At 45.6% G+C, this 12,696-nt stretch overlaps 1 protein-coding gene across 1 annotated transcript in view; it reads right to left on the bottom strand.

Moving 5' to 3' along the window:
• Positions 1-224: 224 nt before the first annotated feature.
• LOC139020034 (semaphorin-4F-like) overlaps positions 225-12,696 on the bottom strand; it is a 31,381-nt gene continuing 18,909 nt past the window's right edge. The window contains 10 exon segments of the mRNA XM_070429557.1: positions 225-409; positions 411-861; positions 1,124-1,182; positions 4,124-4,284; positions 4,392-4,501; positions 4,641-4,863; positions 4,991-5,138; positions 5,349-5,527; positions 6,135-6,286; positions 6,388-6,501. Coding sequence (XP_070285658.1) covers positions 253-409; positions 411-861; positions 1,124-1,182; positions 4,124-4,284; positions 4,392-4,501; positions 4,641-4,863; positions 4,991-5,138; positions 5,349-5,527; positions 6,135-6,286; positions 6,388-6,501 — 1,754 coding nt within the window. The 3' untranslated portion in view covers positions 225-252.

Genomic DNA, 12,696 nt, shown 5'->3' with positions numbered 1-12,696 from the left:
GGGTGGGGAAAGCCCTGATTCACTGCAGAGAGAAGCTGTGATCTCTCATGGGAATCAGGAATCAGGACACAGACAAAGGCCTGGCCCGGAACCCATCTAGGGCCAGAGAGGCTGACACTGAAGTCAAGTGATCACTCAAAGGCCAAAGAGAACTCAGAGGCCATGATGGTTTTCCAGGCCCAGTGACCCCAACATCTCAATACTCACTCCAATCCAGTGGCCAGTCATGCACTAGTGGTCACTCACCCAGCCCTAGATGGATGTTTCATCACATGTGGCCAGAGGAGCCCCAGTTAACCGATTATGGGCGGGGCTCGGGCAAGGATCAAGCAGAAAAGGTGGAGGGAAGCCACCAAAGCCACTGCCCCTCTTGCCTAGAGCCAGAGGCAGCTGCTCATCTTCAGGAGAGAGAGGGAGGATCCTGGTTGAGGCTTGGGGTCCCAGATGGCGGCGCCCCCGGGTCCAAGCCCACCTTGTCTCTAGCCAGAAGTTCCCTCTGTCGCTGTCGCTGCTGACATAGACCAATCAGGAAGAGAGTCAGGGATGATGCAAGAATCCCCAGAAAAAAGACAGCCAGTCCAGTCCCCACAGTCCGGGCCCGTCTTGCAGGGCCCAATTGGCTGCCCCATACCAAGCTATAAGCCGCTACCACGCGGGCTGCCCCACCCTCCTGACATTCACAAGCATAAGCACCCATGGCCCCTGGGGTTACCACCACCTCTAGCCCATCCCTCCGGGGGGTAAAAGCAGTCACTCCACTGGGCTGGTGCCACACACAGGATGCCCAGGCTGAGCTTGGGGAACATGGCAAGACCACATGCACAGCTGTAGCCACAAGAACTTCAAACACTACTGGGTGTTCTGCAGAGAAACAGCAAAGGCATAAAAGGTAGTGAGACTATAGGCTGGGGGGTGGAGGGCTGATGAAGAGAAACATAGAGGGATATCAGATTTGAGAAGGAACCATGGAGGCAAAGCTAAAAGGGGATTCCCAAAAAGGGTAAGGCCCAGGTCACTGGCTACCATATCTTCCAGGATCCAACTTTCAAAGTGGGTCCAAAATGGACAACTTTCTAGCCTCTTTCCACCCAACTCCACCCACATTTCCCTAAACCAGACAGACCTCCAGGCTCTTTAGGACACAAAGAAGAGACATCCGCTGATTCTATGTCTTGGACCAGCCTACAAAGAAGAGAATATTTGATAAATCCAGTGTCAATATTCCCTTCTACACTCCTCAGTACCACAGAATATTCACTCATTTGTTATATCTCCCATCATCTCATTAATCACTTCTGGAATTATCAGTCAACATTCTCATCATTAGAATTTCCCCCAATACTCCTCATGACAATTAACATGTCAAATTCTACATATGTTCTACCAGACCATAGAAAATTATATCTGCACTGGGTCTTTTGGAAGGATTTTTGGTGGTGTGCTTTAAAAAAAAAATTTGGAAACTTCCAAGAATTATAGCTGACTGTCAACACCATAAGATTTCTCTGGAAAAAAATATTAAAACTAAAGGGTCTGGGGTTTATTTTCTGTTAAAAGAAAAGAAGAAGTTCTCTATGAAAGTTCATCCAAATTCTGTTAGATGACTTTGTTTCATAATGCTGCTCATCTCTATATAGGAACTCTTTCTTCAACAACTCTTGGTACCTATTGGCCTCTAACAGATCTGTTTCAAATCATACAATCTTGGTATTTTCAGGGTTTCAATGAACTGTGTCTGACAGAAGGACAGCAAGACAGGCTGCTCACTCTGAACTTCCTGGCACCACTACCACAGGGAGGGAGGGAGGGAGGCCAGGGAGACCTCTAGTGGGCTGTCAGTGAAGACCAGGTGGAACACACAAAAGCTTCAACCAAAAGGAGATTCCCTTTGAGTGTGAATTCCTTCAACATGAACTGGAGCCCCTGAAATAAGCTCTGAGACTAGTATGAATATGTTTAAGTCTCTGGGTAAAACCAAGTTTGCTTAGTCTAGCTGACAGTGGGAACATGGGAAGGCCATAGGTGTGGCTATAGCCACAGGAACTTCATGGTCTATGTTTTCTCCCTTATATGAATTGAGATATGAAGGGTAGAGTGCACAGAAGTACCAGCTTGGTCATTTCTCATATTACTAAGAAGTATACTGGAATGTGTGCACACCCCACATCCTACACGAACATACAGATATATGTGGAGGAGACTCCAAGGCTCAAGTACACAGGGTATCCAACACCAATTAAATTCTTATTTTAATGAATATTAAAACAATAAAGTAAAGAATAAAGCACTTGTGTTCATGTGAGTTGTGTCAAAGTTCTCCCAAGAGAAACTAAAATACCAGATCAAAGTTCTTAACCAAAATCAATAAACAAAAACAAGTATATTTGTAAGATTGGGATTTAGTAATGTGCACAAATATACAGTAAATTAATTGGGCTTCAAAATAGAAAGTCATGAAGTCAGTCTAAAAAAAATACCTTCCAAGCAATCAATTAAAAATTACTCATTTGAAATGAATCTCAATTAAAGATTAAAAGACTTAAGAAACATATCAACCAATTACAACTGATGGACATTATTTTGATCCTGACTTAAGCAAACTATCTTTAAGTATATGTAATTGGGAAAATCGAACATTGTTTAGATAGTTGATGACATTAAGAAAGGGAGTTTGCACTATGATAATGATAATATGGTTACATTTTTAAAAAGCCTTTCTGTGTTAGAGATACACACTGAAAGATTTATGGATGAAGCGGTATGATGTCTAAGATTTGTTTTAAAATAATTGTGAATGAGTGAAGATAGTGATCAAGTAAGGCTGGTCAGTTGGTGGTGGTTGAAGCTGAGTGATAGATACATGGAAATTCATTATACTATCTAGTTTTTTTTAAATATATTTTATTGATTTTTCACAAAGAGGAAGGGAGAGATAGAGAGTTAGAAACATCGATGAGAGAGAAACATCGATCAGCTGCCTCCTGCACATCACCCACTGGGGATGTGCCCGCAAACCAGGTACATGCCCTTGACCAGAATCGAACCTGGGAACCTTCAGTCCACAGGCCGACGCTCTATCCACTGAGCCAAACCGGTTTTGGCACTATCTAGTTTTTGAATGTTTTAAATGTCCTATAATAAAATGTTTTTAAGAGAGTTCTTATCTGATACAGATATATAATGAAATATTGTAGATGAATATAATGTCAGGAATATGATTCAACGTGGCACATGATTTTAAGTTAACTTCTGAGTGGAAAATGCATGATGGGATCCCCAAATGGACAAAACCAAACCAATTTGGAGGTTATTGGAGTAATCCAATTAAGAAATGATGATGACTAGGACAAGGGTGATAGCAGAAGAGAAAAAGAGAAGTTGCTATGGACTGAGGATATAACAGATAGAGCTAGAGTCAGTACCAACTGCAATATAGTGCGGGCAATTTCCAGCTTGAGCAACTGGATTCACAGAAGTCCCTTCAGAGAACCATGTGAAAGAATGAGAAAACAATAGTGCATACTAAGACCTGCTGAATTTGAGCAGTTTATAAAGCATCCAAGTAGGCAGTTGGATAAGGAATTGTGTAGCTCAACTACAGATACATCTGTAGTTGTCAACAACACTCAGTTGGTGTTGAAAATAATGGGAATAATATCACCTAGAGAGTGTGTAGACGTGTAAAAAGAAGGACTGAACCATGAGAAATATCAAAATTCAGGAAATGCATGGAAAGGAATGAGTAAAAGGAGATGGCTGGTGAAAAAGGGGGGAAAACTAGGAGAATGCAGAGTGTTACAAGGCAATAGGAAAGAGTATTTCAAAGAAGGAAGGAGGGAGTGGGCAGCTGTGGAAACACTTCTAGAAGCTATTATAACAGGGAAACTGAGCAGTGTATGGCACCATAAAAGTCAGTCACATGGTCTGGGGCAGGTCCAGCAAAGTGGCAGGAACATGCATAAGGCCGCATGATGGACAAACAGATGAGTTAGTAGGGACGGACAAACACAGTGACACTAAAAGAAACACACATGGCAGCATGAACAGATCAGAAATAGGCAAGATATATGGAGAGGTCAGAGCTCTGTGACAGCAGGCAAGAGGTCAGGGCAGCCACACTCACCCTCCATGCTCGTCAGCATGGGCCACACAGGCATCTAGCTGAAAGCTCCAGGCACAGACAGGGTCTTGGGCCAGGATGCACTCTGAGCAGCTCTGGAGACGTCCACAGTTGGTTGTGTTCAGTTGTGTTACCTCAGTATGGGAGCCAATCAGGAGCCAGCTCTAGAGAAAGTGAGTAAAAAGGAGGAGTATGCTGCATCTCCCAGACCTCGGAGTCACAAGCTAGCTCAGATGTCTCCCCAACAGACTCCCCAAAATCTATGACTCACTTGATACAATTTCAAATTCTCAACTGGCTGTGGCTCTGGGAATAAGGCCAGATCCTCAAGGACGCTGAGCTTGGCTCCAATCCGCACAGCTCTGTGGAGGTGTCCATCCTCTGGAAAGCAGGCAGAGGGCACGACACAATGACACACTGTCCCTGTGCCTTGGACTCTCAAACCTGTTAGTATACAACCCTCTCTTTGACAAGAGCATGTGTGCATGGGATGGGCAATGTACTTGGCTACTAAACATACCTGTCCCCAGGTAGAGCACATCATACTCTTTCCCTGAGAGGCTGGCCACCCTGTGGCCCACAACTCTGAGATAGACTGTATCTGTAGTGATCAGCAGGGAGTGGCCATCAGCTGGAAGCACTGGCCTGTACATGAGGGGGTGATCCCGGATGAAGATGAGCACACGGTCAGGCAGGAAGAGTGATGAGTTAAACTGCTGGAATTTCGGGTTATTAGCGATGCACTAGGGAAAACACAGGATAGGTGACAACGTTTCCCAGGGGCCAGGAAGAATCCGCGATGCTTACTTGGGCTCTTGCTCTAATGAGGCGATTCTGGCATGGGGTGAAGAGCTGCCCCAGACCCCTTACCTCTCCAGGTCTGGGCTGGGGTACATCACTGTCCATGACAGGCTGTCCCTTGTTGCAGACATCTTTCAGCTCTCTGAAGGGACCATTCAGCACTGTCCGAATGTCTTGTGGTAGGAAGGCACAGACAGCCGAGATGGAAGCCTCCTCCCTGGAAGAGACACAGGTTGGAGCCAGATATTGGAAGAGCACTAGGGAACAACTCACGCCTTGTCAAATGAGATGACCCATAAGAAATGCATAGGAACCATGCAGCCGGCTCCTGGGAGAAGCCACCCCCTCTGGAAGAGACAGCAAGGAAAGGTGCCAGCCCCACGTATCTCCCACCCTGTCATTCTCCTCCACACCAGGACCCCCTCACCACTGGGAGGAAAAGATGCCATAAAAGAGGGGGGCCTCCACTCCATTCTCAGGTCGAAGAATAGCCATGTCCTGCAGGACACTAGGGGCCGGGCCATCTACAGACCCTGGACACCGCAGGTCAGCCCTCAGAAAGGTCGTCCACCTCTTCTGGAGCATCCTCCGGCCCCCATGGTCCCCCTGCGGTGACAAGAGCATGGGCATTTCTCTTTAGAAGACAAACATTGTAGGGCGATGTAGAAACCAATACAAGTTTACCCCAGACAAGGACAGATGGAGAGACAGACGCATAAAAATTCAATATAGAGAGACAGACAGAGTTAGCAGTAGGGAATGATATATGGGTAGACAGGGTCACAATGACAGGGACTAAGTTCATTGTTGCCCTTATGAAGTACTATACTATGTGCTTTACATACATTATCTCATTTAGGCCTCAAAACAACCCTTATAGCTAGGCATTATCAATATCCTCATCTATAAGGATGCTAAAGAACCTGCCCAAGTCACAGAGTCAGGATGTAGTGGAGCAGGGTCTGGAGGCCAGGTCTGTCTACAATTCCCACCTTTCACCTCTACACCTCCTAGGGACACTGTTTCACAAGGGCAGTTATGGAATTGAAGGGTCTAGAACCCTTTCCCCATATTCTTCAAGCTCCCGGAAAATAAGTCAAGACACGGAAAATGGAGATAGAGGAGAAATGCAAAGACGGAGACCCAGAGAAGAAAAGACAGAGACTAGACAGAGCAGGAAACAACAGACAGACAGCTGGGATCGGAGTCTCACCGCACACACACGGGCCACCCGAGGAACTTTAAGGTGCTCATTTGAGTCAAAGGCTCGAGAAGTCTCCGTAAAGAAGAAGTAGATTTCCTTGTCTCCATCTTCTTCCCCCCACTCAGCTGGCCTCAAGGCCATGGCAGCGACAAAGGCTGGATCTGGGGAGACCTGTGGCCTCAGATCCCACAGACTCAGTGTGAGGCCACCCAGCCTCCACCCACACTCCGCGTCCCCAGCGTACCCCTCTTCTTCTCCCCACCTTCAAACCAGTATTCCTCTGTCTGAATCCAATCCTCAGCAGGGCCCATAGCCCGGTAGATAATCGACTGTGTCCCCAGGTAGTTTCTCACAGTGGCAGCATAGAGAGCCCCCCCTGCAGGGAGACAGGGAGGAGATGAGCTGTGAGACCTGCTGAAGGATGCAAAAGGGGCCGCAGGCAGAGCAGGGATAAAGCAGGGGTAGGACCTCTCAGGGGCTGAGGGCCCATTAAGTACAGGGCACTGCTAAGCACAGGAGAGGATTCCCTCATTTAAAATCATCCTGGATATAAAGTGCTCCAGGGCAGAGTGGGGAACCAGTGTTTACAGGAAAATGCCAGAATGTTAATGTATATGAAGGGAGAATGAAAGCTGCCCTAGTATCCCGATTAGTGTGGCTCAATGGGTGAGCACTGACCCATGAACCAGGAGGTCACAGTTCAATTCCTGATGAGGGCACTTGCCTGGGTTGTGGGCTTGATCCCCAATAGGGCACATGCAGGAGGCAGCCAATCAGTTTTTCTCCCTCATCATTGATGCTTCTAGCTCTCTCTCCCTCTCTTCCTTCCTCTCTCTGAAACCTATACATAAAGAAGAAAGCTACCCTTGTGGAAGTCAGGCTGTTTGATTTGTTTGCTTGTATTGTATTTGTTTTAGGGATTTCTCTACCCTGTAATATGCTAATTATACTGCTACTCTCCAGGAAGGAGGTTTGCTTTGAAGCAAGTCCCAGTCTTACTTAGGTTCTCCCCCTGTGGTAAATGTCTGAAGGAACTAGCATTCTTTCTCAACATTAGTGGGTGTACACTGCTCTGGAACTAGTCACAACTTTAGGGAATACTAGCATCATTTGGGGAGTTGATCAAGATGCAGATTCCTGGGAGAGAAGGGAGTGGTGCAGCTCTGGGCTGAATGTGAGAGCATTATAGCCACTCTGAGTACCACTGCCAAGGGCTCAGACATGAGCCAGAGAAAATGATTCGGGCGAGTAAAAGGTCACAATCCCTCCTCCTCACAGTTTTGTGTATCACAGGGGACAGCAGTTCTGGAGAGAACAGCGTGGCATTACTTTATCACTTACTACATACAAGGCACTGTACCAGGAGTTAAGCACATCAATGCCCCCAAGAACCCTCATCTGACTCTGTTTGATCAGATGGATACCAAGAGGTGGGGATGCACAGATGTGTGGAGGAGCATAGAAGACAGCCCAGCCACATCTGACTGGGTAGCAGCATCTCAGAGGTGACATTTGAGCCAGGTCTGAAGAATGAGCATTTGCCAGGTAGAAGGGCTTCAAGGAGGACAAAAAACATGTGGGAAGGAGGATGCCATGTCTAGGGATGTGGGCTACTCCCCAGGCTGAAGTGCTGATGGGATACAGGAGCTGACAGGCAAGTGAGCAGAGGTGCAGTTGGAGGTGCAGAGATGGGCACCCAAATATCATGACTCTGCTCTGCCAAAACCAGGAACATGGACTTGATCTTACAGGTAAGAGCAAAACTGCAGAGATTTTCTTGAAGACAGGTGACATAATCAGTTTCAGTTTTTAAGAAGATAATGCTACTTAAGAGCAGGCAAGAGTGGAGTGCCTGAATTAAGGCAGGGGCAGAGGGAATGAAGGGACTGGACTTGGGAGATATTTCTGAGGTAGAGTCCATTAACAAGGTTTGAAATCAATGGAGAAGATGGCGGCGGAATAGGCAGATGCTTCCCAAGGCTTGTCCAGGAGCAAATAGAATGAGCAGCTGAAACTAAGAACACCCACCCCGAACTGACGAAGTATACTCAGCTGGTGAGACAGTTTGCAGCCAGGAAGGGCAGAGTTCCCCTGGAAAGGTAAAAACCAGGGATCTGGGCAGGAAAGTTTGCCAGACCTCTGAGCCCAGAGGGTCAGAGGGAGACCTCGGGGCACACAGCTGCGTCTCTTGGGACAGGCACAGCCCCTGACTGTGGAAAGGAGATCCAACTACAGCGGGAAGGCCAGGGAGGGTTGGGGGGAATGACGGGGTGGTGGTAAGGGATAAACCGAAGGACTTGTATGCATCATATAAGCATAACCTATGGACATAAGACACTGGGGGTAGGGGAGGACAGGGGATAGTGAAGGGCGGGGAACAAAAGGAGACATATGTAATACTCTTTGTAATACTTTAAGCAATAAAACAATAAAAAAATAAAAATAAATGAATATCAAAAAAATAAATAAAAATAAAACAGTGGCTGACATGCAGAAAAAAAAGAAAATCAATGGAGTATGAGGTGTGAAAGAATGGGATAAACTGTATCTCTACAGTTTCCTGTTTAGAAGATGGATGATAGTAGATGGTGATATTATGAACTAGAAAATGACAGGAGAAGGCCCCTAAAGGAGGTGGCTGAAGAAGTGAGCTTAATTGTTGGACATACTAAGGTTGAAGAACCTTCAGGAAATCTGGTCAGAGAGATTGGAAGGCAATCAAACAGAAGGAGTCAGGCAGCAGGGCCACGACAGGCTAACTGGGAGTCATGCTTAAGTCATGATGTAAACATCAAAGACAGGAAAAACGAGAAGAGAGCCCTAGGACATCACCCTCTAAGAGGAGAAGCTGATAATGTAAATATCTGATATGCAGGACAGATGATAGAAGGGGAGTATAAAATAGGATGGTGGAGAGAATCGAAGATGGCGGCATAGGTAAACACCGGAGATTGCCGCCGTAAACAACCACTTCAAAAATACAACTAAAAGTCGGAACGGACATCAACCAGAACCACAGGAAGGCTGGCTGAGGAGAGACTCTTCAACTAGAAGCAAAAACAACAGCATTCCGACACTCAGAGGAGGCGTAGTGTGGAAAATTTAAAGGTACGGTGGTGCGGTGGTGAGGTGGTGCGCGCGCAAAGCGGGCTGGTGGCTGAGGGCGCAGTTGTCGTTTTCAATCAGGAGTGAGTCTCAGATCCTGGGCTACAGATCTGGGTGAGTCTCTAGGGACCCAGACTCAAACGGGAGAAGCGGGACTGTCTGGCTACGGCCCCTCCGAGGTTTGCAGCGGTTTCTGGGACAGAGAGGCAGAGCCCCTGGGGACGAACTGAGAGCGGCCATAGCTGCTCCCTCCCCCCGCCCTGTTGAGCCCGCCCCGCCCAGGTCCTGCGCACAGCCATTTGCCAATTGCCTCAGGCAAAGGCTGGATTAGCGCCTCCCCAGAAGACAGACGTTTTCCGCTCAGCTGATTCCTACAGCCAGTCGGCCTGGTGGTCAAATCCCTCTAGTGTTAACTACAACAATTAAGGCTTGGCTAGAACCAGACTGCGCACAGAGACCACAAGGGGGTGCACCAAGAAAGCATAAAAGATGCGGAGACAAAAAAAACATGACAGAAATGGAGGATATGGAGCTAAGAATCGCAATTTTGAGGGCTTGCCATAAATTTGTGCAGAGCCTCACGAAAACTAATGAGACCCTCGATGCTTCGATAAAGAAATTAGAAAGTAAGCATACACGGACTGAAATAAAGAATATTATACCCAATAGCAGACCAGAGGAGCTCAAGAATCAAACCAAAGATTCGACAAAAAACACCCAATTGGAAAAGCAAAATGAAAAAAGAATCCGAAAGTGTGAAGATAGTGTAAGGAGCCTCTGGGACAGCCTTAAGTGGACTAATATCAGAATTATTGGAGTGCCAGAAGATGAGAGACAGCAAGATATTGAAAACCTATTTCAAGAAATAATGGCAGAAAACTTCCCCCACCTGGAGAAAGAAATGGACCTACAGGTTCAAGAAGCACAGAGAACCCCAAACAAAAGGAATCCAAAGAGGACCACACCAAGACACATCATCATTAAAATGCCAAGAGCAAAAGACAAAGAGAAAATCTTAAAAGCAGCAAGAGAAAGAGGCTCAATTACCTACAAGGGAATACCCATATGACTGTCAGCTGATTTCTCAACAGAAACTTTGCAGGCCAGAAGGGAATGGCAAGAAATATTCAAAGTGCTGAATACCAAGAACCTACAACCAAGATTACTTTATCCAGCAAAGCTATCATTCAGAATTGAAGGTCAGATAAAGAGCTTCACAGACAAGGAAAAGCTAAAGGAGTTCACCACCGCCAAACCAGTATTATATGAAATGCTGAAAGGTATCCTTTAAGAAGAGGAAGAAGAAAAAGGTAAAGATACAAATTATGAACAACAAATATGCATCTATCAACGAATGAATCTAAGAATCAAGTGAATAAATAACCTGGTGTACAGAATGAACTGGTGATTATAATAGAATCAGGGACATAGAAAGGGAATGGACTGACTATTCTTGGGGGGAAAAGGGGTGTGGGAGATGCGGGAAGTGACTGGACAAAAATCATGCACCTATGGATGAACACAGTGGGTGGGGAGTGAGGGTGGAGGGTGGGGTGGGAGCTGGAAGGAGGGGAGTTATGGGGGGAAAAAGGAGGAACAAATGTAATAATCTGAACAATAAAGAATTAAAAAAAAAAAAGAGGAGAAGCTACTGAAGGCAACTCAGAAGATCAAGTCAGAGAGGATGGAGAAGCAAGAGAGGCTCGTGTGCCAGAACTCGGTGCACAGAAACCCCAGCAGGAGCACAGGGCTCACCCACTTAGAGTAGCTTTAGAGTAGAGCCACTATAGGGAAAACAGTCATGATGGAGCAAAGCTGCATTCCTCAGGCACCAGAAAGATAAGCACTATTTTTAAAAAGTCATGCAGAGCAAAATAGAGTAAGGAGCCCTTGGAGGGCAACAGTCGAGGGTTAGAAACAGTGGAGGAAAGGGAGGGGAGACTATACTCTCTCTTGTGATTTGTGTTTGTGATAAAAATCTAAGCATGTTGGAGCCAGGGAGTTTGAGTTTGAACCCTGAATGCTTACTGGTAGTATGATCTTGGGTAAATTAACCTTCCTAAGCCTCAGGTTCCTCAGAGCAGCCCTAAGTCTTAAATGAGATAAACACAGAGCCCAGGTGGGGCCTGGCCCAAGGCTGGCATTCAATACATGTTGGGGATAGCTCCTTATGAACTCTCAAGGGGCCATGTGCTTCAATTGTTGCCTGAGGTGGAGGGATTATAAAATGGATTTATTTCCTTGCAGTGGTTTCAGGAGGGAGTAACCAGGTTTGGGGCACAAGTCCTGGTACCAAATGGAGCAGCAAATAAGCCAGTCCTCTGTATTTCCTAGGGAAAATAAAAGCTGATGAAGATGTCAAAGTTGGAATGAAAATTTCCCTAAGAGTGTTGTAAATAAAACACTCTAAAACCAAAAGTCTGGTAGAAGTTGTGTCATGGATAACCTGAGAATGGAGGGAGATGTTGTGGAGACAGTTATAAACATGTTGGTAGCATGGGTTGTGGTACCTGTGTGTAGATAATCATAAGTATTCTGCAAACAGTAAAGGACCTCTGTTAACCATGCAAGGACCCAAGGATAGATAAAGGTGAAGGGTTCAAAACTTTCTAACAGATCATCAAGGGCACTCAGCAACTCTGGAGCCTAGATTGCTGAGGAGCACACTCAGGATGGAATAGCAGAGGATCACTGACACTGAGGGATTACAAAAGGGATCAGACACTTTGGGAGGAAATAGTCGGGTTTCAGGTGTACCAAGGAACTTGCAACAGTCTTTCAAACACAGAGAAAGAATAGCAACCATCAGTTGATGAGGGCAAAAATCTACAGAGGACACAGGATCACCCCATGTCCTAGATTCTCCCGGACAGTCTCACTTCCAAGTATTTTGTTGTACTGTCCATATAATAAAATATTCCTGAATGAGCAGTTTTTGGTGGATTATTACTGAATGGATCAAGTTAGTAGATACTAAAATATACATCTGCTAAGGCAAAAGATGATGTGCAAAAGAGAAAGATGCCCACAGTGTTGAGTTTAGGGAACAAGTTGGTTAAAACAAAACACTGGGTACAATTCAACCCGACGTTTAAAGATAATGTATACATGTCTGCAGATGTAGAAAAGATTGTTGAAGGAGCTACAGCGCTACAGTGTTAATGAAGTTTGTTTCTGACTAATGAAATTATAAGTGATTTTCATTTTCTCCTGTATACTTCTTGTGTTCATTGAATGGTTTTTATAGTTAGCATCATTTAATGTAATAATCCAAAAAATGGAGATATTTTCATTTTGGCAATACAAAAAAAAAGATTGAAAGTTGCAAAAAATGAAGAATCACAATTATTTGTGGAAGTCAATCCACATCTCTACCTGCCCAGATGTAAGCCTGTGAGCACAGGCTTCCCAGATGTGTTAGAACATAACACTGATAGACTAGGGTAAGTGTCATAGCAATGAACAT

The sequence above is a fragment of the Myotis yumanensis genome, unplaced genomic scaffold (genome assembly GCF_028538775.1).
Source record: "Myotis yumanensis isolate MYYU_CA2020_CCGP unplaced genomic scaffold, mMyoYum1.0.hap1 SCAF_11, whole genome shotgun sequence".
Classification (NCBI taxonomy): domain Eukaryota; kingdom Metazoa; phylum Chordata; class Mammalia; order Chiroptera; family Vespertilionidae; genus Myotis; species Myotis yumanensis.
This window is presented reverse-complemented; position numbering and strand designations above follow the sequence as displayed.